Below are 26,884 nucleotides of genomic sequence, written 5' to 3'. Positions count from 1 at the left end.
TGTTCTTTGTTCCGTGCTCCCCAGAGCGCCCCACCCCAAAAGAGAGAGAGAGACAGAGTGTCCATCTGCAAACGGCGGGGTGCCTGTTGTCCATCTCTCCCCCCTCTACTGCTGCCTGTGCCAAAGGACAGAGTCCAAGACTTCTCTGGAAAACAGAAGTGCGCGCTCTCTCTCGCTCGCTCTTTCTCTGTCCTGAGCCTGGGGCAAAAATAAAATAAAAAATTGGAAGCTGTCTCAGCGGGAGCCTTTTCCAAAACAAAGTCAATGGGCTGCAGAGTGACGCACTTTTCGGTTCTCGGTGGGAACCAAATTTGGAGACGCTGCCGCCCTCCCGCACTTGGGTGCCTTTCCAAGAGGAAAGATTAGACGGACTCACGGAAGGGGAGGCGGCTCTCGAGGGCTTCGAGCGCCCAGGGCAGAGATGCTTCTGGAGAGCAGCCGCGGGGGGGGGGGGGAGAGCTGCCCTTGCGCCCGGCTCTTGCTTGGGGGGTTCCCCCTTTGCCCCTGATCCAATGGCCGGGCTCGCCACGCGGAGGTCCGCTGTGGCAGCAGAACCTCCATGCCCGGGGCAGTCTACCTGTGCGAGTACCAGACGATGGGGAACAACGATCCGGCACGCCCTGGTGGTCCTCTGGACCTTCCAGGCTGGGCGGAGTGAAAACTAGTGGCGTCCGCTGCCCTCCGGGATCAGCGCCTTCTTCCCAAATGCCTCTTCCACTTCGGGGTCTTTCTGGTCCGCAGTCGGGGGTGCTGCCTTTCACCTTAAGAGCAGCAAGAAATCCGCAGCTTCCCGAGGTGGCTTGACCTGTTGGATTTCTGTCTCGAGCTGCTCTGACTGCCAAGGGGAGGAAGGGGTCCCGATTTCCCCACAAACACCCTCCGATGGACGGAGGTCTCTCCCTTCCGGAGAAGAAAGGAAAGGAAAAGACGACAATTCCACAACAGCACAACAGAGACCAACTCGAACTCTCCCGCAGCGGGCCTTTGGCCCCGAAGCTTCGGGAAGCTTTGAAATCAAACGGAGTTCCCCTTCCTGGAAAAAACCTCCAGGGCGCATGACTTCCCCCCAAAGAACCCCGGGAGCTGTAGTTCCCCCCACCCCTTGCAGAACTAAAGTTCCCAGTGTCCTTAGCAAACTACGGGTCCCAGGATTCTTGGGGAGCGGGGAGGGGGGAGAGACGTCTGGCGTGGATCTGCGCCCAAACCTCCGCCAGAAGCTCGCCTGGGAGGTGAGGGGGGTTTGCGGGCACCTGAGAGGTGTAGTTTTAGGACCCGCCTCCTTTCTGTGATTGTCAGTTGCCGGTGTAGCCTAAGAGTTAGTGGGCTGGACTGGACTAGGACCTGAGAGAGACCAGGGTTCGAATTGCCACTTCGCCCTGAAGCTTCTTGAGTGACCTTGGAGTCAGTCCTCATCTCTTAGCCTAGCCTACCTTACAGGGTTGTTGTGAGGATGAAATGTGGGGGGAGGAGAGCCAGATACACCTTGAGAGCCTTGGAAGACAATAAAGGTAGCACCTAATTATAATTAATAATAAACTTTAATAAACGTTTTTACAAACATGGTGCTCTGATGGTTGCAACCCGTCCTGGGACTTTAGGGAGAAGGGCTGGCAATCAATGAATAAATAGGGGGGAGGCGGGGCACATTGATACACCAACAATATTTCAGTTTCGAGAAATGTTATTTGTGTCGTTACATCACTAAAACGTGTCTATACATGTGTGAGTACAACAGTTGCGACCGCACCGCCCACCAGTTAACTGTTGGCGTTTGACAAGAGTAGGTGTGTTTTTAGCGCAGCCAACTAAAAAGTTACGTGAAATGTAAAAGTGCTCCAACGTTCTTTTACGTCGTTTAGTTAAGATTTAAAAATACCAAAGGTAAGTTATTCCACTCAGTAATCAGGATTACACACGATTTTTAAATAAGTTCAATGGTTTTATTAATAATTTTTAGTTTTTTGAAAATGTCTGTTGGGGTACTTTGATGCACTAAGACACAGGGCACATTGATATGTATAAAAGTGCCCTGCTAGTGTAAATGTTGATGTTCCCAATCCTGAAAATATAAATGCTGGAGATTTCCTACTCATTAAATCTGAAAAGAAAAAAAACTGTTGTTTCTAAATATAATATGACCAATAATTAAGTGTCATATCTCAGGGAAAAAATCAGGATCTTGTATTCGAAAGAAAATAAAAAAAATTCCTTCCAGTAGCACCTTAGAGACCAGCTATGTTTGTTATTGGTATGAGCTTTTGTGTGCATGCACACTTTGTGGTGCAGCATGGGTGGTGCTGTGGGTTAAACCACAGAGCCTAGGACTTGCTGATCAGAAGGTCGGCGGTTCGAATCCCCGCGACGGGGTGAGCTCCCGTTGCTCGGTCCCTGCTCCTGCCAACCTAGCAGTTCAAAAGCACGTCAAAGTGCGGGAAGGTAAACGGCGTTTCCGTGCGCTGCTCTGGTTCGCCAGAGTCCTGCTGGCCACATGACCCGGAAGCTGTACGCCGGCTCCCTCGGCCAATAAAGCAAGATGAGTGCTGCAACCCCAGAGTCGGTCACGACTGGACCTAATGGCCAGGGGTCCCTTTACCTTTTTAAGGTGCTACTGGAAGGAATTTTTTTATTCTGTTTTGACTACTGCAGACCAACATGGCTACCTACCTGTAACAGGATTTTGTATGTTTGTCTTCCCCATTGTAGAAGATAAGGCATGAGCTGATTTCAAGGATGTTGTTTTGCAGTTGCCAAAACCAAATTTCTCAAAGGGCACATCTCGAACACCATCTCTTCATACTTTTTCTATTGACTTCAATGGATATAATGTGCAATAGACGCTAAACGTTAAGTAATTATCTTATTTTTTATAAGCATTTTGTTTAAATTACTATTTTTTGACTACCTAATGTGAGTTCTCATACTTTTTAAAGTTTTTCCAAAATTGTTTTTTTTTTTTAATGCATAGGTGTTTGAGGAAACATTAATATAAGTTTTGATGTTTTGTTAAGAAAACCTGCCATAAAGTCTATGATATGTGTGAAACACTGTTAGTTTTGATATGTAATTTAGATTTTAAGGAACATATTGTAAGGCTGATTATGATATCTCACAATAAAAAATGTGGTTTTTCCATTAAAATTTTGCAAATACAATTTATGCTTTGTAACAAAGTGCCCCATCCAATGTATCTAAGTGCCCCGTAGGTGGGGCAGAATGATACAAAACCCATTTTTTACTCAAGTCATTATATTCTCATTATCTTCTAACTTTAATGGTTCTTTTGATTGCTATTATAATATTGATTAGATATGCCATGCATAAAGCAAAAAAATATATTATTTGACTCATTTTTGTTACTATTAGATCTCCCCTTTTTCTCCAAGGAGCTCAAGGTAGCTCACATGGTTCCCCGACTCCTCATTTAACCTCCACAACAACCCTTCGAAGTAGCTTAGGCAGGGACTGGCCCCGAGGTCACACCAAGTGAGCTTCATGACCGAATGGGGATTTGAACCCTGAGGTCTCCCAGCTCCTAGTTCGACACTCTAACCACTATGCCACGCTGCCATGGGGGGACACCCCAGTGTTAGTGTGTGTGTGTCGTGGACGGACCCCCGACTTCCCACCGTCCTGCCCCCTCCTTTACCTGCCCCCCTTCTCTGCTTTTTGGACACCTTCCCCCCAAAGAGTGCGCATTTATTTATAGCCTGGCCCTCCCCGCCGTGGCTTTGGCAGGCGGCCTGGAAAATGAGGCAGGAGACCGAGGGGGTTAATATTAATCCTCCCCCCGCCCTAGAAATTCACCCTTTGCGACCCTAATAAAAGTTTGCGCCTCCAATAAAACGGGGCAATATTAGAGGGGTGTCGCGCGTGGGCTGAGCTGCCTGGGGGGGGGTGTATTTTTAGCCCTGCTCTTGAAATGGGCTCCGCCCCGTTTTCAGGCTTCAGAGCCCTCAATTCCGCGCGCCCCGCCCCTTCTTGCCCGCTGGAGGGGAATTTGACATGTTCAGGAACCCGAGGACGGCGGCCGCCTTTCTGGGGAAGAGGCAGCAGCAAGTGGGGGGGGGATCCCCCTCCTTCCCTCCCTCCCTCCCTCCCTCCCTCCCTCCTCCCTCGCCGGGACGCCGTCCAAGCCCCGCCGGGCCCCGCTCCCTCGCAGCCGACGAAGCAGCCCGGGAAGGATGCGTCTCGGCGCGGGGGACCCGCTCGCTCCAGCCGCCTGGCCCTCGGGCGCCCCCGGGCGCCCCCTTTCCACCAAGGTCCCGCGACGCCGCGGCGCCGCCAGGCGGGCGGGGAGAAGAGGAGCCGCGGCCCCGGGCGGGATGGCGAGGCCCGCGGGCCAGGAGCGCGCCGCTGCCGCTGCCGACGGCGCCGGGTGAGGGGGGCTAATCGGCGGGGCGCGCTGGAGATGGGGGAAACTGAGGCTCGGGCCGGAATGGCTCTGGCTAAGGTGCTGTGGGGAGGGGGGTCGCAGACAGGCTGCCGTTCCCGGAGTTGTGGGGTGGAAAAGGCACATCGAGGCCATCGCAAGTGCCAACGCATGTATCTCCCCAGACTTTTGGGGGGCGACGTTTTAGGGATCTCCCTTGGGTGCCTGACTTCAACCTCTCTGTGGGTCCCTAGTTTAATCCCCGCTGGCCTCTCCAGTTAGGAGAGACCCCTGAGCCTGAAACCTTGGAGAGCCGCTGCTGGCTGCCGGCCAGTGTAGACAATACAGAGCTTCAGCCAGCTCAGTTTTTTGCAGGCTGCCCTGTTCTCTGACTTCTCATTGACGTTATTTACTTGCATTTTGCCCTGTTCCTAAGCTGCTTACAGGCAAACAAAGACAACTGGATACCCTCCACCTCACCCCCCACCCCCACCCCCGTTAGGATTCTGGACTTCTGTGCTGGATTTGCAGCCCTTAACAGAATCATAGAAGCATAGAGTTGGATGGGACCCTGAGGGTATTGACAAGCTGGAAGGCGTGCAGAAGAGGGTGCCCAAGGTGATCAAGGGTCTGGAAACCAAGTGTGATGAGGAACGGTTGAAGGAGCTGGGTTTAGTCTCGGAAAGAGGAGACTGAGAGGAGATAGGAGAGCCATCTTCAAATATCTCAAGGGCTGCCACTGGAAGAAGGAACAAGGTTGTTTCCTCCTGCTCTGGAGGGTAGGACTTGAACCCATGGCTTCAAGTGACAAGAAAGGAGATTCTGACTAAACAACAGGAAGAACTTTCTGAAAGTAAGAGCTATTCAAGAGTGGAACGGTCTTCCTTGGGAAGTAGTGGACTCTTCATCCTTGGAGCTTTTAAAGCAGAGGTTGAATGACCCTCCCTCTGTGATGGAGGCTTTAGCTGAGATTCCTGCATTTCAGGGGGTTGGACTAGATGACCCTTGGGGTCTTTTCCAAATCTATGCATCTATGATTCCATGCCCAGGGAGTTCCTGTGAGCTGCACTTTCTCAATTTAAGAGAGAAGGAGGCCTGGTGGCTGGGTGGCTGTTAGGGCCATGTAGGCCTATCAGACACTGGAGAATAGGCTGAGGAAAAGCCACTCTGTGAATGCTCAGAGGGCCAAAGCTGAGCTTTGCTGGCTCCAGCAGAGCTGCTTCTCCCCCCAGGCTTAGGCAGGAGAATGGGAAGCGAGTCTGGCTTCGCTCCTGCTGCGCCAGAACTTCATGGGATGCCCCTTAAATCTTGTTGATGTTTCCCCGCCCCTGTTTGCTGCCTCCGGCATTTTTGAGTGAGGCATGCAAGCGTCAGACAGCCTTAAGTGCCGTCTGGCATCTCCAGGTGCTCAGAAAGGGAGCGCCTGTCCCTGCCCTGTAGAATCAAATAAATGTAGTGTTGGAAGGGATCCAAGGGTCATCTATCCCAACCCAAGAATTGCTCCTGCCCTGAAGGCCTGGAAAGAAGGGGGAGCATCTCAGCAAGTGCTCGCTCTGCCCTGCATAGGAAGGGATGTGAGGCAGGGCAGACACAGCAGGAAGGGGACCACGGCTTTGATATCCACTCCTCCTGCTTTGTTCATATCAGGGGAATGATAGCGTGGCTCAACTTGCAGGGAGCCATTCCAGGAATTGGTGGCCCAGTCCCAGCATTTCCTTTTTAATTGTTTTTTTCTTTAATAGTATTTTTGTTGATACTTGTCTAAAAATATGCAAAAAATCATACCCATCACAAAATATATTTTTATAATACCAGTATGTGTTTTTGTTGTTGTTTAGTCGTTTAGTCATTTAGTCGTGTCTGACTCTTCATGACCCCCTGGATCAGAGCACGCCAGGCCCTCCTGTCTTCCACTGCCTCCCGCAGTTTGGTCAAACTCATGCTGGTAGCTTCGAGAACACTATCCAACCATCTCGTCCTCTGTCGTCCCCTTCTCCTTGTGCCCTCCATCTTTCCCAACATCAGGGTCTTTTCCAGGGAGTCTTCTCTTCTCATGAGGTGGCCAAAGTATTGGAACCTCAGCTTCAGGATCTGTCCTTCCAGTGAGCACTCAGGGCTGATTTCCTTCAGAATGGAGAGGTTTGTTCTTCTTGCAGTCCATGGGACTCTAAGTATGTAATACATTACATACTTTATCTAAAAAAGAACCAATCCAGAGAGACTTTTTTAAAAAAGAGGGGAGAAAGAAGAGGGGGAAATAAAGAAAGATAAAGACTTCCAGTTTTTTGTCCTGCACCTAAGCATAGTATAGTGGTACCTCTGGTTACAGACGCGTCAGGTTACAGACGCTTCAGGTTACGGACTCTGCTAACCCAGAAATAGTACCTCGGGTTAAGAACTTTGCTTCAGGATGAGAACAGAAATCGTGCAGTGGCAGCATGAGGCCCCATTAGCTAAAGTGGTACCTCAGGTTAAGAACAGTTTCAGGTTAATAATGGACCTCCAGAACGAATTAAGTTCTTAACCTGAGGTACCACTGTGCAGTATTCACTCCTTAACATCCAAGCTTCCTATCTCCCATAATCAGTATTTTTTCAATCTTTAAGTCACAATATTGCAGGTTCGTTTTCTCTTTCATGCAAAAAGTCCATAAGAGGTTTCCAGCCCTGAATCAATGTCAATAATTATTTTTCGAATCAATGGTTTCAAGTTGCAAGAAAGAAGATTCCGTCTCAACATCAGGAAGAAATTCATGTCACTAAGAGCTGTCTGACAGTGGAACAGTTTTCCTTGGGAGGTTGGGGACTCTCCTTCCTTGGAGATTTTAAGCAGAGGTCGGATGGCCATCTGCCAGGGATGCTTTAGCTGAGATTTCTGCATGGCAGGGGGTTGGACTAGATGACTGCTGGGGCTCCCTACCAACTCTATGATTCTGCGATTCTATGATTCTACTCCCACATATGGCTCTGGGTGACTCACGGCTCATGCAGGGTGGACGGGGGAACCCCTGGCGTTCTGCCCGCCTGCGCCCTTGATTCTCCCTTGATTCTCCGGAGAGTCTGGGTTTTCTTTTTTCCACTTTGATTAAGAACATGAGGGGAGCTGGCTGCTGGATCAGGCCCAAGGGGGCCCACCCAGCCCAGCATCCTCCTCTCACGGGCTCCAAACACCCCTAAGAAACTAGGAATCCAGGTAGACTGCCTCAGAGCCTGGAGGTTCCATGAGGGCATACAAAGGCCCTGGCTGCTGAATCAGGCCCAAGGGGGCCCACCCAGCCCAGCATCCTCCTCTCACGGGCTCCAAATACCCCTAAGAAACTAGGAATCCAGGTAGACTGCCTCAGAGCCTGGAGGTTCCATGAGGGCATACAAAGGCCAAAGCCACCCCCCACCCCTGTCTAGCCCAGTGGCCAACTAGAGACCTCTTCTGGGACACCCACAAGCAGGAGCTGAGTGCAAGAGCAACCATCTCCCCTCCTGGGAGTTCCAGCAACTGAGATTCAGAAGCATTGCTGCCTCCATCTGTTGAGGCAGAGCCGAGCCATCCTGGCCAGTAGAAATCCATAGCCCTTTCCTCCCTTCTTTTAAAGCTGTCCAGGCCGGTGGTCAGTGCTGCCTCCTGTGGGAGGGCGTTCCACACTTCAACTGAGAAAGCCTTCCTTTTCTCTGCCCTGAATCTTCCACATATGTTGGCTGCCCAGGCGCGGTGTAGTGTTTAGAGAGAGGGAGGAAAACTCTCTCTCTCTCTCTCTCCCCCCCCCCACGCCATTTCCTCTCTTCTGCATAATTCATAATTTTCTGTCGGCCCTGGATGCAACTGACACCCTCCAAGGGGACCCCTCCCTCTCCCCCCCTATTCTTTTTCCAGGGCACGTGAGCCCCTTATCGCTGCTGCCTCTCACCCTCTCATCCACCCACAGGATCGAAATGTCAGAATAAATATATCTGGCAGCGTCAGGTGGTGTCCAGAACAGGCAGCTTGGTGTTCTCCTCTCCTTGCCCAGGGGACTGATTTGGGGGGGAAACCATAAGGGGAAAGGCCCTCTGCACATGCCCAGAGGTCCTCTGGCCATGGGGGGGGGGGCCTCTGCAAACTGAGGCTGCAGTTAAGCCAATGGAGAAAGGCTGAAGTGTTTGAGACTTTTGAGTTTCAATAAAAAATGAGGCAGATGTGACCGGGTAGGAAGTTATAAATGATGCCTGGAATGGGGAGAGTGGCAGTTTTCCTCTCTCTCTCCTCCTGCTAGAAATCATGGACATCCAACAGAGCTGAGGGTTGGAAGATTTGGGACAGAGAAAAGGAAGGACTTTTTTGTTAAATTGTGGAACTCCCTGCCACAAGCGGTAGCAATGGCCACCAACTTGACCTGTCCATCTGTCTGTCTGTCTGTCTGTCTGTCTGTCTGTCTGTCTGTCTGTCTGTCTCTCTCCTTCCCCTGATTTCTGGACCATAGAAGCTTCAATCAGACAATGTTGGGTTTTGGGGTATTCCTACCCCCCTCTCTGCTTTGAGTGTCAATTACTCAGCTGGGGCGGTGGCACAAAATGAGGGGTTCACGGCACAAAACTAGCACAAAACATTGGCACCAGTTTGGAGGGGATCCTACATTTCAGGATCAGCCATTAATGAAGCTGGCAATAGGCCCTCGTTAGAGTATTTCCTTCTCTTTCTTGCAGGAGCACCTCTCCCCTGACCACCGTCTTCCTCATCTGGCTGACCTTCCTGTGCACCGTTCAGGTAAGTTGGAGAGCAGGTGACTGGGAGCCCCAGAGGCCCCCCCCCGGCCCCCACATGCTGGCAGATCCAGGTTGTGCTGTTAAGGCTGATTTGTTGCTCTCCATAACTCTTCAGCAGGTGGGGTGTGAAGCAAAGCTTTAAGGTGGTGGGGAGGGAGGGAAGATGAGAGTCCAAATCTGGCTTGGTAGAACTTCCTGACGCAGCACAAAATTCACATGAGGAACTCCCTCCCCCAGGAGGCAGCAATGGCTTTAAGCGGACTGGGCAAATTCATGGAGGAGGAGGAGAGGGGAGGCTCTGCTCTTCCTCCATATTTGGAGGCAGCTGGAAACCGCAGGACAGGAGAGCTGCTCCTGTGCTGGGATCTCCCTTGGAGGTTTTCCACAGGCAACTGTGAGAGCAGGGGGCTGCACTAGATGGGTCCCCTTTGGCCTGATCCAGAAGAACCTCCAGGTCCAGAGGCAGTCTATCTGGATTCCTAGGTTCTCAGGGGTATTAGGCCACTGTGAGGGGAGGAGGCTGGACCAGATGGGCCTGTGTGGGTCTGATTCTGACAGCATCCTTTGTTTGGACTGGCAGCCAGCCCAAGCAATGGCTCAACTGGTTGGCCTCCAGCCAAGCTTGGCAGAGAGCAAGATTTGCAGGTGGAAGTTCAGTCTCCCGGTTCCAAAAGTCAGCGTCTGGGCAGAGGAGGTGACATTTGCATGGTCAGCCTTGCGCTTCCTTGAGGGGTCCTGCTGCTGCTCCCCCCTTGCTTCCCCAGGTTCAGGATCCTGCTTGGGGCAGCAGATTGGGAGGCGGCTGGGACCGGTGGCTGTGGGGAAGTGAGGCCTAGTGAACAGAGTTGGGGTTCTGGGGGGTTCTGGGAGGGGAGAGTGCTGCCTCTGACGTCAACAGGAAGCCTTGAGACCATCCAATTTGTAAATACTGTAGTTTTAATGCAATTAGGCTGAAAATGTCCAGAGGCAAGGCAATCATCCCGGCCCCTTTCCCAGGACCCTTGGCGGGAGCAGGATGATGTCAGATTACGATTTCCCTTGGGATCTTTGACGCCAACGGAGGAGAGCACGCAAAGGGGACCGGGGGCCACATCTCCTTCTGGCGGCCAGAGGCCATTGATGGGTGGAGCTAGGAGTAAGAGAGGGCGGGGCAATGGCTGCAAGGAAAGTTTCCATCCAAGACAAGAAAGAATCTTAGAATCCTAGAATCGTAGAATCGGAAGGGATCCCTGAGAGTCATCTAGTCTAAGGTTACCAGACGTCCCGTTTCCCGGGGACAGTCCCCGGATTTACAAATCAGTCCCCATACAAAATCAACTGAAGTTGAAAAGTGTCCCTGGATTCACTGAAAAAAATCTGGTAACCTTAATCTAGTCCAACTCCCTGCAATGCAGGAATCTCAGCTGAAGCATCCCATCCCAGGCCTGCCTTTGCTTGCTTTGGTGATGGAAGTAATGCTCAGCCGCCGCCCCCTCCCCCCCAGCTTCCAGTCTGCTGGCCACCAACCTGTTTATTCCACCCTCTCCCTGGATGTTTAACCATCAATTTCATGAAACCCATTAGGAGAGCAAAGATCTCCCTCTGGTTTTCTGGGCTCCCTTCTCAGGAGTGGGCCAAACGCACCCCCTTTGGCTTGACTCTGCTTAGGCCCTTATGGAACCTCCAGCACCAGAGGCAGTCTATCTCGGTTGCTAGTTTCTTACGAAGCAGCGTTATCATGATGGACCACACATATCTGCTAATGGGTCCCTGAAGCACAGATTCACACAAAGGGGATCATATAGAGAACAATATTCTAATGGCCCCTTCAATCACGAGCCAGAACTTTGGCTCACCTAGTTCAGTATTGTCTGCACTGACCAGCAGCAACTCTCCAGGTTTTTGAGACTCGGGGGGGGGGGGGGCGTCTCTCCCAGTCCTGCCTGGAGCCTTCTGCATACCACATGGATGCTCTGCTGGAGAAGGGGGGCCTGCATCTGTCTGTGCAAAGGGCTTCTTTGTTTTCTGAAGCAAGACAGGCAGGCTCAGGATCCCTGTGAGCTTTGGGGGATTTCCGAGAGGTGGTTTTTTTAAAAATTAAAAAAGCAGATTTTTGTGCAAGATATGAGCTAACTGCCCACCTGCTCCGATGCAGCCCCAATGCTCTTGGCCAGCTGCTCCCACCCACCCACCCTCTCCTTTTGTCCCCATGCACCCCCTTCTTCATCCTCAGTCATTCCTCCCTTGTGGTCACTGCGGTCACCCTGCCACAACTGGGGACGCCTCCACCTTGTGGTCCTGCCCCTTGCTTAGCGCCACAATAAACATTTAATTCCCTTGACCTTCCTTTTGTAAACAGAGTGGGGCCTTCCCAGGCTCCACTGCTGGAAGGAGGACGGAGAGGAGGATCTCCCCCCACCAAAAAACCCCTCCTGCATCTGGGCTATTTAGCAAAGGCTGATCTTATCTCCCCTCCTGCTTGCAGCCTGAGCTTTGGGGAAGCAGCTTTCCTCTGTGTGTTGTGTGTGCATTGCATGCTCAGGCAGAGCTTGGCTCCTTCACACTGTGGGGAAGGTTTCTTCATGGTGCGCTGAAAGCCCTTTCCAAATGTCTGGGAAGAGATAAAGCAGACTTTGGAAGGAGGCTCCAGACTTTCCTTCAGAGGAGTGGAAAGGATGAGAAACAGACAATTACCAAGACAATGGCTGGAGTGTTTTGTGAAGGCTGAAAGAGCCCCCCCCTTTTCACTGGGCAGTGAGGAAGACTTCACAAAAAAAGGAGGGGGTGATGCATGGAGGCAGGTGGGGCCCCCACCCCAAATAACCTCCACCCCAATTTCTCTGGCTTATTGCTCAGGATATTCCCAAATGACTAAGCCATACATCTAAAAGACCTTGGTCACGATCTTTATTATCTGAAAATAGAGATGATGTTTGTACTATTGTAACTCAAGAAAATCCTTAATAAAAACAATACAAAAGGACCTTGTTGTTGCACAGAATGTGATGCAGCAGCGAAAAAAGAACTAATGATGCATCCGCAGAAGTCTAGTGTCCAGATCAAGTCCTAGTGCCGCTCTATTCTGCCTTGGTCAGACCACACCTGGAGTCCTGTGTCCAGTTCTGGGCGCCACAATTTAAGAATCATAGAATCCTAGAGTTGGAAGAGACCACAAGGGCCATGGAGTCCAACCCCCTGCCAAGCAGGAAACACCATCAGAGCACTCCTGACATATGGTTGTCAAGCCTCTGCTTAAAGACCTCCAAAGAAGGAGACTCCACCACACTCCTTGGCAGCAAATTCCACTGTCAAACAGCTCTTACTGTCAGGAAGTTCTTCCGAATGTTTAGGTGGAATCTTCTTTCTTGTAGTTTGGAACCATTGCTCCGTGTCCGCTTCTCTGGAGCAGCAGAAAACAACCTTTCTCCCTCCTCTATGTGACATCCTTTTATATATTTGAACATGGCTATCATATCACCCCTTAACCTCCTCTTCTCCAGGCTAAACATGCCCAGCTCCCTTAGCCGTTCCTCATAAGGCATCGTTTCCAGGCCTTTGACCATTTTGGTTGCCCTCCTCTGGACACGTTCCAGTTTGTCAGTGTCCTTCTTGAACTGTGGTGCCCAGAACTGGACATGTTTTGAACTGGGGATGTTTTGCCTCCAAGGGTTGCCACATGGAGAATGGAGCAAGCTTGGTTTCTTCTGCTTCAGAGGGTAGGACCTGAACCCATGGCTTTAAGTTACAAAAAAAGAGATTCCACCAAAACGTCAGGAAGAAATTTTTGGCAGTAAGAGCTGTTCAGATGTGGAATGGAAGGTGGTTGACTCTCCTTCCCTGGAGGTTTTTAAGCAGAGATTGGATGGCCATGGATGCTTGAGGACTTACAGCATCTTAACCTCTACTTAAAAACTTTCAAGGACGACCTTCAAGACAGGACCTTCTCCATGGTGGCCCTACGAGGCGTAGCTGCTTCCCAAAAATGTTGCGTCTCATGACTAGGGGAATTGGTAAGGTAATACCCAAAGCTGCCCTCTTGCCCCCGCACCTGCCAGAGCCTGGTGACTTTGACATCTTCCTTTAAGTAGGGGACAGACCACATGGGCCCCCGGCCCCGCCAGAGACGCCAGCTGGGCTACGGGGCATGGACGCACTGGGGCGGTTGGAGTGCCTGCTCCAGTACCTGCGGGGACGGAGCCTCCTTTCGGACACGACGATGCATCAGGTGAGCTGGCCTGCCCTGTTTGTCGGGGAGGGGGCCATGGGATGTGACTGCCTGGGTGTTAAGTTGTGGGTTGACATAGCAGACGACACAGCGATTTCTCCAAGTAGCTCTTTATTTTGTAAGCTGGAATAGAACTGACTGCAAACAGCTCAGCCGGCCTGCTTTTATAGGCAGCCGGCTGTCAACATTGTAGCAACAACAGCCCAGCGTTTCCCGCCTAAAATAACTGACGTGGACCTGAGTGAAAACTATCTACAGACCTGAGTGAAAACTATATACAGTATCCCCCTGCTGGCCCAGGGTGAAACTTCACTACATAACACCCCTCCCCACCGAGATAAGGCGTTAGTTACAATCGTAATGGTTTCCTTATATACAGCACTACGCGTAATGGTTCAATTAGGCACAAAAGCATATCGGTTACATTTCCCATACTTAGACCAACAGTGATACATGTCCAACAACATAGTCCTTTAAATAAGTTGGGCGCTTGGGAACTCTGCCAGACCGCCGGGGACTGGTAGCCAAGTCCGGAGGGCCACACAGTTCTTGCTGAGGTTGTGGTGCGACCCTAGGTGGCGTTGGAACCAACTCCCCTGGATCCGCTGCTGTGGGTGGAGCCTCCGCAAGTGGAGTGGTCTGAGTCTGTGGTAAGTCTGGCAGACCCTCTGAAGCGGCTTGGTTCGGCTCCACGCTGGCAGTTTGCGAGGGAGGTGTAGGTGGGGCCTCGCCATCTGTACGTGTCTCTTCTGGAGCCGCAAGCGCAGTTGGGGGCACCTCGGTAGTGTCCATGTCCCCAACCCTGCGCCTAAGCTGGTCTATGTGCCGTCGCCACAAGCGTCCGTCTTCGAGTGCCACCTGGTACGAGCGAGGTCCAGTGACTCCCACTACTGTGGCTGGCACCCAAGGAATGTCCCCCACATAGTTCCGGGCAAAGACCTGGTTTCCTGGGACAAATGACCGTGGCGCGTTGGCACAGCCTGGGGGTTCAGCCACGGCAAAGTCCGGGTGCAGCCGGTCGAGCGGTGACCTGAGGCGGCGGCCCGTAAGCAGTTCAGCAGGACTCCGCCCTGTGGCCGCATGAGGGGTGATGTGTTGCACGAACAAGTATTCGGCGACCCGCTCATGCCAGTCTCCCCGGTCCAGGCGCGCCAGTGCCTCTTTTGCCGAGCGCACCATTCTTTCCGCTTGCCCGTTGCTGGATGGATGAAAGGGTGCCGTTAGGGCATGGCGGATGCCCAGTCCCAAATAATACCGCTCAAACATGCCTGACGTGAACTGCGGTCCGTTGTCAGAGACAAGGACATCAGGACACCCATGCGTTGCAAACAGGCCTCGCAGCACCCGGATGACGGCTTCGGTAGTGGTGGAGGGCATCAGGGCGACCTCCAGCCATTTGGAATAGGCGTCCACCACTACCATAAAGGTCCGGCCGTGAAAGGGGCCAGCCAGATCGATGTGCACCCTCGACCAGGGTGTCTTTGGCATCTCCCAGGTGTGTCCCTTAGCTGCCGGTGGTGCAGGCCTCGACTCTTGGCACGCTTGACAGGCGGACACCCAGGCAGTGATGGCATCGTCCATATTAGGCCACCAGACGTAACACCGAGCCAACGCCTTCATTTTGACAATTCCCGGGTGGCCAACGTGCAGAGCCTCCAGGACGCGCTGACGGAGTCCCTAGGGAATCACGACGCGGTCTCCCCACAGCAGACAGCCGCGATGAGCTGAGAGTTCATGTTGTCTGGTTGCGAAGGGCTGGAACTCCAATGCAAAAGGCCCTTGTGGCCACCCCCTCCACACCCAGTTGAGCACCCGGCTGATGGTGCGATCCTGGGCAGACGCGGAGGCCACAGTGGCAGCCGATACAGGCGTTGCCGGAAGATCGTCAATCAGAAGGAGCGATGAAGCTGGAGCCGGGTCTTCCACAAATGCTGGAAGAGGGCAACGGCTGAGGGCGTTGGCATGGCCCATCGATTTCCCGGGGCGATGGATGAGCCGGTAGTGGTAGGCAGCCAGGAAAACAGTCCATCGCAGCATGCGTGGCGAGAGGACCGGTGGAGTTGGACGATCACCGGCGAGGAGGCCCAGGAGTGGATTGTGGTCAGTGATGAGGTCAAAAGTCCTGCCATAGAGGTATTCATGGAACCTCTTCACTCCAGCCACAAGTGCCAGTGCCTCCTTGTCGAGCTGGCTGTAATTCCGTTCCGTCGGAGATAGCGTCCTGGAAAAGTAGGCGAGCGGTGCTTCTCTTCCGTCTGGAAAACGGTGACTAAGGACAGCACCGATGCCAAAAGGTGAGGCGTCGCAGGCAAGGACCAGCGGCCTGGATTCACTGTACTGTACCAGCACACTGTCTGATGAAAGGAGAGCCTTGACCGCGTTGAAGGCCGTCGTCTCCCGATGACCCCAGGCCCAAGGCGTCTTTGTGCTAAGGAGTCGGTGAAGAGGCTCAGCCACTGTGGCTTTGTGGGGCAGGAACATGTTGTCAGGGCTGCCCGAGGTCCCAGCTCATCAAGGACCAACGCCAGTCCGTTGTTATATACAAGAGTCTTTATTGAAACGCAGTTTCGATTTCAAAGCCGCGGCGTGCAGCCCTACGTCTTAAACCCTAGACCGCTGAAGCTCCGTCTGAATCTCCACCCCCCAGACACCAGTTTAAGACTCTAGCCTTGCTCCACCTCTTCCTTTGCTCTTTCCTCCTCTGGGTCCGCCTGTCCGCTGGGGTCTTGTCCTTTCTAGACTCTTCTGACGCTGAGTCCCCTGAGTCTTCCCCCTCCCTCCGGCGGGCTTTAGGACCTGGTTCCCAATCCGTGCTTCCTGCTGTCCCGCGCGCCTGTACATTTGAACTTGGCGCGCGCGCCCAGCTGGCAACCTTCCTCCTGACCGTTACACTGCTCCTGTCACTGCTTCCCCCTTCAGGGAGGCTAGCTGGACCTGACTTCCCCTCCGTTCCCTCACTCTGCGATGGAGGCGTGGCCAGCCCTGATTCATCTTCTCTCCCTGCTGGAGGAGAAGCTGGTCCTGATACATGAGATTCTTCCCCCCCACTACGCTCTGGTGGAGGAGCCGGTCCTGATCTCTCGCTGCTGCTTTGGGAGTCCCCGCTGGACCCTTGCTTCTGGTGTGTCCCCCCTGGGACCACCCTTGCACTGGCTGTTGGCGCCCCCTCTGGGAATCTTCTGATTCGCTGGAGAAGCTTATGGAATCTCTCGGGCCACTCTCATACTCCCCTACGCTGTCCTCAGATTCTTCCCCTTTGCTCTCCATTTCCTCTCTCCCCTGTGCCTCTGCTCCTGAGCCCCTGACATCCATCCCCCCCTCGAAGCCCCCCTTCCCCCCTCCCCCTCTTCGGGTGCGGGTTCCGGTTGCTCCAGTGCTGTGGGGGTGAGTGCGGGATACAGTTCTTCCCCCCTGGTGTGCAGCCCGCCAGCTGGATCTGGCCAGTCCGTAATGGGCTCATCGACGTTGATCTCCTCTGCTTCCATCTCTCTGCAGCTGTGCTCGAACCCAGGATCCTCCCCCAACGCGTCCATGTCCCTCTCTCCCCGTTGCCTCGGGTGATGCTGCGTGTAAGGGCCCCCTCAGCAGTTCCCTGCTCCACCCCACTTCTGGTTGATTGTCCCACCAGTAAGAGTGGTCTGTGGCAAACCCCGAGAGTGATCCCTCTGGGGAGCTTGTTTCTGGCGCCGTTTCCTCAGCTGATGAGAACCCCTGGAACGTGCTGGCTGAAAGTGTGGGTGTGAAAAGATAGTCGTTGAAAAAGTCCGCCGGCATAGGTCTGTGTGGGAAGAGTGCATGGAACTCGTCTTTGAGGTAGTGCTCCTCCACGGCATAGTACGGTACCCACCTGTTGGCGCTGGCCGGGGTACCTTCCCTGGCGAGGAGATATTCAACCCCCTCTTCCCCCCATCTCGAGTCTAAAATCTCCGTGACCTCGTTGGGTGGCGCCGCCCTCGGTGACCCCCCCCTTGTTGGCGATTTGCGGGGTGGGTCTGGTGCTTTCCCTGGCGCCTGAAACCTGTGGGGTTCCTTGTATGGTGTAAGCACTGACCTATGAAAGACCGGGTGCATTCTGGAGCCCTCCGGGAGTGTCAACCGGAAGGCTACCGGATTGATTTGTGCCTCGACTTGGTAAGGCCCTAGCTGCTTGTGTCCAAGCTTCTTCTTAGCTAACGTTCTGGCCGGCACTGCCTGGGCTGCTAACCAGACCCAGTCCCCCACTTGGATGTCTTCCCCGACTCTCCTGTGCCTGTCTGCCTGTACTTTGTAGGCGTGTTTTGCTAGTTCTAAGTGCCTTCGGAGCTGCTCGTGGACCTCCTGTAATTCCGCTGCCAAGGCCTCTGCTCCCTGTGTCTCCCCCTCCCCCACTTTCTCTAATCCCGGGAAGGTTCTGGGATGCCGCCCATTGTTGGCGAAGAACTGTGTCACCCCCGTGGACACGTGCTTCGTGTTGTTGTAGGCAAACTCGGCCAGCGGTAGGTAGTCCACCCAGGTCGAGGGCTGTTGATTCGCGTAGCATCTCAGGCACTGCTGCATGATGGCGTTGACCCTCTCCGCTTGTCCGTTGGTCTGCGGGTGTCGTGCTGACGCTAAGTTGATCTTGACGTTCAGGATGCCTAGCAGCTTCTGCCAGAAGCTCGAGATGAATTGGCGACCCCGGTCAGGATGGACCGCGGCAAGCCGTGAACCTTGAACACGTGATCTATGAACAGTTTGGCGGTCTGTTCCGCTGTGGCCACCTTCGTGCAAGGAATGAAGTGCGCCATCTTGGTGAACAGGTCTACGAGTACCGCTGTTTTGCCCCGCGAGCTGGGCAGATCTGTGACAAAGTCCAGGGCCACTTTCTCCCACGGCTCTAGCGGCGTCTGCAACGGTTCCAGCAGTCCCGCTGGCGGTCTGTGTACTGGTTTGGCCCTCTGGCATGTGTCACACCTAGTGACGTAATCCGCGACTTCTGCCCTCATCTTGGGCCACCAAAAGTCTCTGGCTACTAGTTCCGCCGTCTTGTCCTTGCCGAAGTGCCCAGCGCTGGGCGCGTCGTGTAACTGCTGCAGTACTTTCGCGCGGAGGTCGTCTCCCGGCACGTAGAGGGCCCCTTTGCGGATGAGCAGTCCGTCGCGTATCTGGAACTCGTCGTCCTTCGCTGTGCCCCTTCGCACCTCCTCCATCTTGGATTGTGCAAATGAATCCGTCTGCAGCGCGCGACGTACTGCGTCCAGGTCCACGGTGGCTGAGGCACACGCCCACGCCTTCGGTGCGAAAATGTGTTTGGCTGCCACCGGTGGCGCTTCCTCGAGATACTGCGGCTTCCTGGACAGTGCATCCGCCATGACATTGTTGTCTCCCGGGATGTATTCTATCCGGAAGTCGAAATCCGCAAAGAACTCCGCCCAGCGGATGTGTCTCTGGTTCAGGAACCGCGCTGTGCGCCAGTACTCCAGGTTCTTATGGTCTGTGCGGACTTGCACTGTGTGCTTGGCTCCGATGAGGAAGTGCCGCCACGCCTTGAAGGCTGCATGGATGGCCAGCAACTCCCTGTCCCAGATGGTGTAGTTCTGTTCCGACTTGCTGAGCTTCCTGGAGTAGAATGCGCACGGCCTCCAGTCCCCTTGCGGATCTTGCTGCAACAGGATCGCCCCCACCGCTCTGTCCGAGGCGCCTGTCTCCACCCTCATTGGTTTGCTGGGGTTTACGTGTAGCAGCTGTTCTTCGGACGCGAAGAGACGCTTGAGTCTCTGAAAGGACTGCTCCGCCTGGTCCGTCCAGGTGAATTTCTTCTTCTTGGAGCTGAGGGTGTCCGTGATGGCCGCCGTCTCCATCGCGAACCCCTTGATGAACTTGCGATAAATGTTGGCGAAGCCGACAAACTTCTGGACCTCCTTCCGATTGCGCGGGCTCTTCCAGTCCAACACCGAGCGGACCTTGGCGCTGTCCATGGCGAGTCCCTTGTCGGACAGCTTGTAGCCCAGGAAATCCACCTCCGTCATGTCGAACTGGCACTTCTCCAGTTTGGCGTAAAGTCTGTGCTCCCGTAGTCTCTGCAGGATCTCCTTGACGTCTCTCTCGTGAGCCTCCTGCGATTCCGAGAAGATCAGGATGTCATCTAGGAAGCAGACGCACTTCTTGTAGAGGAGTCCCGCTAACACGTGGTGCATGAAGGCTTGGAAACAATGGGAGCCATTTTGCAAACCAAACGGCATAACTCGATATTCATAGGTGCCTAAAGGTGTAAACATGGCCGTCTTCCACTCATCGCCCTCCCGCATGTGTATAAGGTTGTACGCCCCTCGTAGATCCAACTTGGTGAAGATGCGTCCCTTCCTCACCGTCGCGAGCAGGTCGTCGATCTTGGGCATGGGGAATGCTGTGGGCTTTGTCCTGGAGTTGAGGATCCGGTAATCAACTACCAACCTCCGTTGGGGCGTGTCTTTCTTCTTCACGAAAAACACTGCCCCCCACTGCTTTGGATTCTTGGATGAATCCCCACTTCAAATTGTGATCTATGAACTCCCTGAGTTCCTGCAGTTCGTCTTCAGACATGGAATACAGTTTCCCAGTCGGCAGCGTCGCCCCCGGCAGGAGGTCAATCTTGCAGTCGTAGGGCCTGTGGGGAGGCAGCTTGTCCGCTTCCTTCTCACAGAAGACCTCCAAAAACGCCTTGTACTTGTTGGGTACCGCTTGCACCATGCCTAAGTGTAGCCGTAGTTCATCCTCTTGCCCCTCAGCTTCCTGGCCGGTCAGAATGCAGTGCTCTGCGCAGTAGGAAGAGCAGAAGGTTAATTGACGCTGGTACCACGCTAATGCTGGGCTGTGCCTATCCAGCCAACTCATGCCCAACACTATGGGCGTGTCCGACAGGTGGGTGACGTTGAAGCTGATGACTTCGCGGTGATTTCCAATTTGCATCACCATTGGCGGTGTTTGCTGTACCACCTGTCCTCCCAGTAGCTCTCTGCCATCGACCGTGACGACGTTTAGGGGCATCGTGGCTGGTAGGAGCGCTATGCGATGTTGCTTGATGAAATCCACTCCTACAAAGTCTGCATTACTACCACAGTCAATGGTAATAGGGACTTCCAGGGTGAGTCCATTGGGCAGCTGGAGTGATGCTGTGAGTTGCACCACTGGTTTGGGCGGGAGGGGGTCTGTGGGCTGTAAAATCTCTGGGGACTGCTTCACTGACTCGCCTGGCTGGGCCCCAGTGCCTCTGCCTCCAACCAGGCTTCGTCGTTTCCCTGCAGCTGTTCCCCCTGCTGAACTGCTCCCTTTACTGTTGCTGAGGCTGCAGTTTGCCTCTGGAGCCTCTGGGGACACTCTTTGGCCATGTGCTGTGCACTGTCGCAGATATAACACTTCTTGCTCCCTCTAGGAGGCTTCACCTTTACTGCTCCTGGTGTCTGGGCTCTGGTTGCTGTCTGAGCCCTGGCACCACCTATCTCCATCGGCTCTTCTCCCCCTTCCAGTGGAGGCGTGGACTGCGCGCGCGCTGTCTCTCTGGGTAGGAAAGGAGTTCTTCTGGCTTGTGTGCTCCCCATACGTCCCTCATCCCTGCTCCAAGGACGTTCTTCCAGGCGCACCCCTATCGCCAACGCTCTTTGGACGACTTCTGTAGTGCTGTTGGGTCTTTCCCCTCTCGCTAGTTCGTCTTTCACAGCTCCATTCAGCCCCTCCCAGAACAGATCCCGGACGGCAGCGGAGTCCTTCTCCCAGCCCAGCACATTTACTAACGCAAAAAAGCGGGAGTGATATTGTCTCACAGTGGCTTTGCCCTGCTTCAGCCCATGCATTTCCCTCCTGGCGACATCCACATCTACTGTTGATTTAAAACAATTGTCCATAGCCTTAATAAAGGCGTTTGAATCTTTGAGGGCGGGGTCATTTTCGCGCCATAAATTGCGCAGCCACGATTTAGCCTCCCCATGCAGATGAGTTATTATGAAGCCTACTTTCTCCTCCTCATCTCTAAAGTCTTTCCGAAGCAAATTGAGCGCGTAAACTATGTCTGCTCTGAAGTTAGGATACTGCTGCAGGTTCCCGTCGAAGTGGGCTACGATGCTCCCCCCCCTCTTCCCGAGGCCAACTCCCTCCGGCTTGGGTCCTGGCATCCCCTCTTTGCCCAAACATTCCAGCCTGGTTTGCAGATCCTGGCAGAGCGCTGTTGCTTCTTCCTCTCTCTTTCTGGACGCTGCTACTTCTGTGTAAAGCGCCGAGACTGCTTCTTGCAGCTGCTTCACCTTCTCCTCCGTAGTCATCCTTGCCGATTATTGTGAGCTCGCAAAACACCAAGTTTTGCACCTCGCTGCGCCAACTCACGCTGCGAGGGTTCAGTTGAGACGGAGCTTACTGTCAGGGCTGCCCGAGGTCCCAGCTCACCAAGGACCAACGCCAGTCCGTTGTTATATACAAGAGTCTTTATTGAAACGCAGTTTCGATTTCAAAGCCACGGCGTGCAGCCCTACGTCTTAAACCCTAGACCGCTGAAGCTCCGTCTGAATCTCCACCCCCCAGACACCAGTTTAAGACTCTAGCCTTGCTCCACCTCTTCCTTTGCTCTTTCCTCCTCTGGGTCCGCCTGTCCGCTGGGGTCTTGTCCTTTCTAGACTCTTCTGACGCTGAGTCCCCTGAGTCTTCCCCCTCCCTCCGGCGGGCTTTAGGACCTGGTTCCCAATCCGGGTTTCCTGCTGTGCCGCGCGCCTGTACATTTGAACTTGGCACGCGCGCCCAGCCGGCAACCTTCCTCCTGACCGTTACACTGCTCCTGTCACTGCTTCCCCCTTCGGAGAGGCTAGCTGGACCTGACTTCCCCTCCATTCCCTCACTCTGCGATGGAGGCGTGGCCAGCCCTGATTCATCTTCTCTCCCTGCTGGGGGAGAAGCTGGTCCTGATACATGAGATTCTTCCCCCCCACTACGCTCTGGTGGAGGAGCCGGTCCTGATCTCTCGCTGCTGCTTTGGGAGTCCCCGCTGGCCCCTTGCTTCTGGTGTGTCCCCCCTGGGACCACCCTTGCCCTGGCCATCGGCGCCCCCCTCTGGGAATCTTCTGATTCGCTGGAGAAGCTTATGGAATCTCTCGGGCCACTCTCATACTCCCCTACGCTGTCCTCAGATTCTTCCCCTTCGCTCTCCATTTCCTCTCTCCCCTGTGCCTCTGCTCCTGAGCCCCTGACACATGTTATAAAAGTTCAGCAGCCCCAGGAACGCCTGCAACTCCGTCTTGTTCTTTGGGGTGGGGGCCTGCTGGATAGCGCGGATCTTGGATGTGGTCGGGTGAAGGCCGGAGGCATCAATAAGATAGCCCAGGAACTCTACCTGTGGAACGGCTATCTGGCACTTTTCCCTCTTTACCTTGAGCCCAGCCTCTTGGAACCTGGTCAGCACGGCACGGAGGCGCTCGAACAGCTGCTGCTGTGAGTCTGCAGACACCAAGACGTCATCAAAATATGGTACCACGCCCAGAAGCCCTTGCAGGAGACGCTCCATAAGGCTTTGGAAGATGCCAGGAGCCACACTCACCCCGAACTGCAACCGGCGGCAACGGAATGCCCCCTGGTGGGTGACGATCGTCTGGGCTTCAGCAGTGGCATCATCGATGGGCAGTTGTTGATAGGCTTGGGCAAGGTCCAGCTTAGCGAAGACCTTACCCTCACCCAGGGAATGCAGCAGGTGTTGGACAACAGGAACCGGATAAGCGTGCTGCTGAAGTGCCTTGTTGATCGTGCACTTGTAGTCAGCGCAGATTCTCACTGACCCATCTGGCTTGACAGGCGTGACGATGGGGGTTTCCCACTTGGCGTGGTCAACCGGCTCCAAAACTCCTTGGGCGATCAGTTTGTCCAGTTGTTCGTCCACCTTAGCCTTGAGAGCAAAGGGAACCTGGCGTGGCTTTAGCTTGATGGGGGCGACTTGTGGATCAAGGCTAAAGGAGATGGGCGTACCTGTATATTGCCCCAAGGTGCCGTCGAAAACCTCGGCAAAGTCTTTGACCAGACCCTCAGTCTCTGCGTTAGAGATGCAGTTGATGCCGGTGACTTCCAGGCCGAGGGCATCAAACCAGTCTAGCCCTAGGAGGCTTGGCCGCTGACCTTCGACCACCACCAACCGGAGCAGGCCCGAAAAATCCTTGAAGGCAATCCGGAACCGGCCAACGCCTACCACGGGAATGTCGTTTCCCTGGTAGTCTCTCAGGTGTACGCGGTGAGAGTCGAGTTGCCTTTTGGACACTCTGGGTACCAGTCTTTTGATGGTGCTCCATGACACGATGGACAGGGCAGACCCGGTGTCGATCTCCATGTCACATGGAGCTCCTTCAATGAGCACCATGACGTTCAGCTTGCGTCGCGTAGGCGAGTTGGTTTGGCCAATCGTGGTTCCAGACGGGCAGCGGCAGTTGGTGAGAGCGAAAAAACTTTCCTTGGCAGACTGGAGTGAAGACTTGGACTTGCGAGTCGATGAAGGGGGGTTGTCAGACGGAGCCGATCGGCAGACCTTAGCGATGTGGCCCCTTCTGGAACACTTCCTACAGATGGCGTCTCTGAATCGACACTTGGCACGGGAATGGTTGCTTCCGCAGCCGGCACATTCCGGTTGGCCCTTGGACTTCTGTTGGAACTTCCTGCGCTCCCGCTTTGTCTGGTGCACGTCATCGTCTTCTCTGGAGGATGCCTCATCACTGCTGGCTTCTTCATAATGCACCGGAACTGGCTCCCTAGCAAGACGCGGGCTGCTGGACTTGCGGATCTCCTGGGCGGAGCGTTCAGCAGCTTCTGAGGCCACAGCCTCCTCAATGGCTTTCTGTAGCGTGAGGTCTGGCTTGGCGAGGAGACGCTGTTGCAGATGGATGTCCCGGACCCCACAGACGATTCGATCCATCAGGGCATCGTCTAAGTCTCGGAACTCACAGTGCATTGCAGCCTGTCGCAGGGCGGTGGTGTAGTTGTTGATTGACTCCCCCTCTGCCTGGTTCCGGTGGTAGAACGCATGGCGGGCAGCAATCTTGGACGGCTTTGGTGCGTAGTGGTTGCGGAGCTTCTCTTGGATCGTGTCCCATGGTGTTGCCTGGACTGCTTCAGGCGCAACCAATGCTCGGGCCGTCTCAAACACCTCAGGCCCACAGAGGCTGAGGAATAGGCCCCGCTTCCGATCCTTTGATACTGCTGTCAGCTCGTTGGCTTGGAGGTAGCAGTCGAACCGAGCGAGGTAGGAGTCCCATGATTCAGAGGCTGGCACAAACGGCGGTAGAGGCACAAGTGAAGCCATGATTCCGATGCCGGCGTGAAGGGCGATGGATGGAACACAGTGCTCTTAGCCAGAACAGTCAGCTCTGAATTGGTTCTGTCCAGTGATTTCGCTCAGTGATTTCGCTCTGTGATTCAGCTCAGTGATTCAGCTCAGTTCAGAGGCTGGCCACATCTGGCTGTGCTCTGATGTCCATCGATCCCACCTTCGTCGCCAGTGTTAAGTTGTGGGTTGACATAGCAGACGACACAGCGATTTCTCCAAGTAGCTCTTTATTTTGTAAGCTGGAATAGAACTGACTGCAAACAGCTCAGCCGGCCTGCTTTTATAGGCAGCCGGCTGTCAACACTGTAGCAACAACAGCCCAGCGTTTCCCGCCTAAAATAACTGATGTGGACCTGAGTGAAAACTATCTACAGACCTGAGTGAAAACTATATACAGTATCCCCCTGCTGGCCCAGGGTGAAACTTCACTACATAACACCGGGGGTGCTAGCATAGGGGTTGTGGTTGGCCTGCTGGGCTTCAGGTGGGGGAGACCTGGGTTCAAATCACAGCAGTTGCTTTCGGTCTCCCCTGGCGGCCAACCTGGAGGCTCTCCCACATTGGAATATTGCCGATATTAATATTGCTCCATTTGAAGCAACTGGACACATAAAAATAGACTCCTTTTTGGAATGAAAACAAGGCCTATAAGTTTAATTGACACTTACTTGCAGAACTTTCTTCAAAACTAACCTGTGGACTGAAACAGACTCAGCATTTTACAAAATATGAAATGATCCCAACAGACCTAGAAGCAGATGTCTGCCTATCTTGACAGCATCCATTTCTCCTGGAGCTGTTTTCCTGGAGAGCTTCATTTACATCCTCACAGAGCCGGAGAAACAGGCATCACCCTTCCAAGATGGCAAACTGGCAATTCAATTGTCCACCTTTGAAGGTTAAACACTCATGTGTTACCTAGCAGAAAACCAATAGTTAATTATTAACTCAAGAGCTCAGAGTAAGGCTGAACTGTCTTGATCCAGTTACCTGGGAGTAAGCTCCATTGACTACAGTGGGACTTACTTCTGAGTAGGCAGTGCCAGGCTCCATTGACAATAAAGGAATAAACACTCCCCACATTTTCTAAGAATTGGCTAGCTGCGGAAGCATCGCAATGAAAGACTTGAAAGTGGATTGGTGATCTTTTCCTTCAAAATTGTAGGAAGGGCTTTGTATGCCAGCGTCATCGTTTCCTTCATTTGGTGCAGGGATTTTATTTTCAGGATAAACAGGACTCAGTTTTTGAACCTTCACACACCACTTTTAATTGTTCTCCGAGACAGGGAGGAGAAAAGAAAATTGGGATATTTCGGGATCAAATCAGTATGGCTTCTGTAATTCTGGGACTGTCCCTGGAAAATGGGAGGGTGTTTTTTCTTCTTTGCTTGGCTCATAGATGCCTTTCGGTAGCATGTACAGTGGTACCTCTGGTTGTGAACGGGATCCTTTCCGGAGGCCCATTCGCAACATGAAAAGAGCGCAACCTGAAGCACCATATCTGTGCAGGTGTGCTGCGTGATTTAGTGCTTCTGCGCATGCGCGAGCAGTGAAACCCAGAAGTAACCCTTTCCGGTACTTCTGGGTCGCCGCGGGACATAACCTGAAAGAACGTAACATGAAGCAAATGTAACATGAAGTATGACTGTATAAGAAAATACCTCTGTGCCACCTTTTGAGCCAAAAGGCTGAATTCATCAGGAAACTGCCTTAGCCATGCTTTGCCAATATAACATTTCACCAGTATATAGCCCCAGCACCTTGAGAATGCATGCCCAGCAATCCTCTTGCTGCTTACCTGGGAGTAAGCCCTGCTGCACCCAAAGGGGCTTCCTTCTGCATAGGATGAATCTCTCAAGGAGGTGTTTCCTCTTCACGTACAGGTTCCCTGAGGAGGAAATGTGCAAGGGGCCTCTCAGGCAGTACCGGGTGTGTGAACTGGATGTGAGTACTTGCCTTGTCAAAGAATAAAGTGCTGCACACACTTATTGCGGGGTTTGTGTTCGAGGTTGCATTTGTATCAGGTCCAGGTTAAAGGGTCGAGCCAGGGTTCAAATCAGCCATTTGGAAGAGTCTCCAGCCTCTGTATCCCTTGGACTGATATAGGATGATATACAGAGGTGGGGAGAATTACGCTTGAGCTTTGTGGAGGAAAGGAGGTGGACTCCCAACACAGCAATAAATATAATCTTCAGCTTGCCTTGCACTCCTGCTCCCTATTCTTCATTGTTATTACTGATGATGAGTGATTATTAATTACCTGCCCTTCACCCTAAAGTCCCAGGGCTGGTTAC

The 26,884-nt window shown here is 53.4% G+C and overlaps 3 protein-coding genes across 8 annotated transcripts in view; 2 read left to right on the top strand and 1 right to left on the bottom strand.

Moving 5' to 3' along the window:
- Positions 1–739, bottom strand: part of LOC307207022 (serine/threonine-protein kinase PLK2-like) — a 29,590-nt gene extending 28,851 nt beyond the window's left edge. The window contains exon 1 of the mRNA XM_079960669.1: positions 578–739. The gene's annotated coding sequence lies outside the window, so the exon portion shown is untranslated. The remainder of the gene's footprint in view (positions 1–577) is intronic.
- THOP1 (thimet oligopeptidase 1) overlaps positions 1–26,884 on the top strand; it is a 285,623-nt gene that overhangs the window by 49,124 nt on the left and 209,615 nt on the right. The gene's annotated exons all lie outside the window — the stretch shown is intronic.
- Positions 1,490–26,884, top strand: part of ADAMTSL5 (ADAMTS like 5) — a 34,027-nt gene continuing 8,632 nt past the window's right edge. The window contains exons 1-4 of one of the 6 annotated variants that reach the window (XM_079960705.1): positions 1,490–1,508; positions 9,046–9,106; positions 13,173–13,309; positions 26,474–26,534. In XM_079960705.1, the coding sequence (XP_079816831.1) occupies positions 13,185–13,309; positions 26,474–26,534 (186 nt within the window). In that variant the 5' untranslated portion in view covers positions 1,490–1,508; positions 9,046–9,106; positions 13,173–13,184. Of the gene's footprint in view, positions 1,509–4,166; positions 4,376–4,876; positions 5,223–9,044; positions 9,107–13,169; positions 13,310–26,473; positions 26,535–26,884 lie in introns of those variants that run through there. The other 5 variants (XM_079960707.1, XM_079960703.1, XM_079960702.1 and 2 more) reach the window with 5 other exon arrangements.

This window comes from Podarcis cretensis (genome assembly GCF_951804945.1).
Source record: "Podarcis cretensis genome assembly, chromosome: 18".
Taxonomy (NCBI): domain Eukaryota; kingdom Metazoa; phylum Chordata; class Lepidosauria; order Squamata; family Lacertidae; genus Podarcis; species Podarcis cretensis.
Note: the sequence above shows the minus strand (reverse complement) of the source record. Positions and strands in the feature narration are given on the sequence as shown.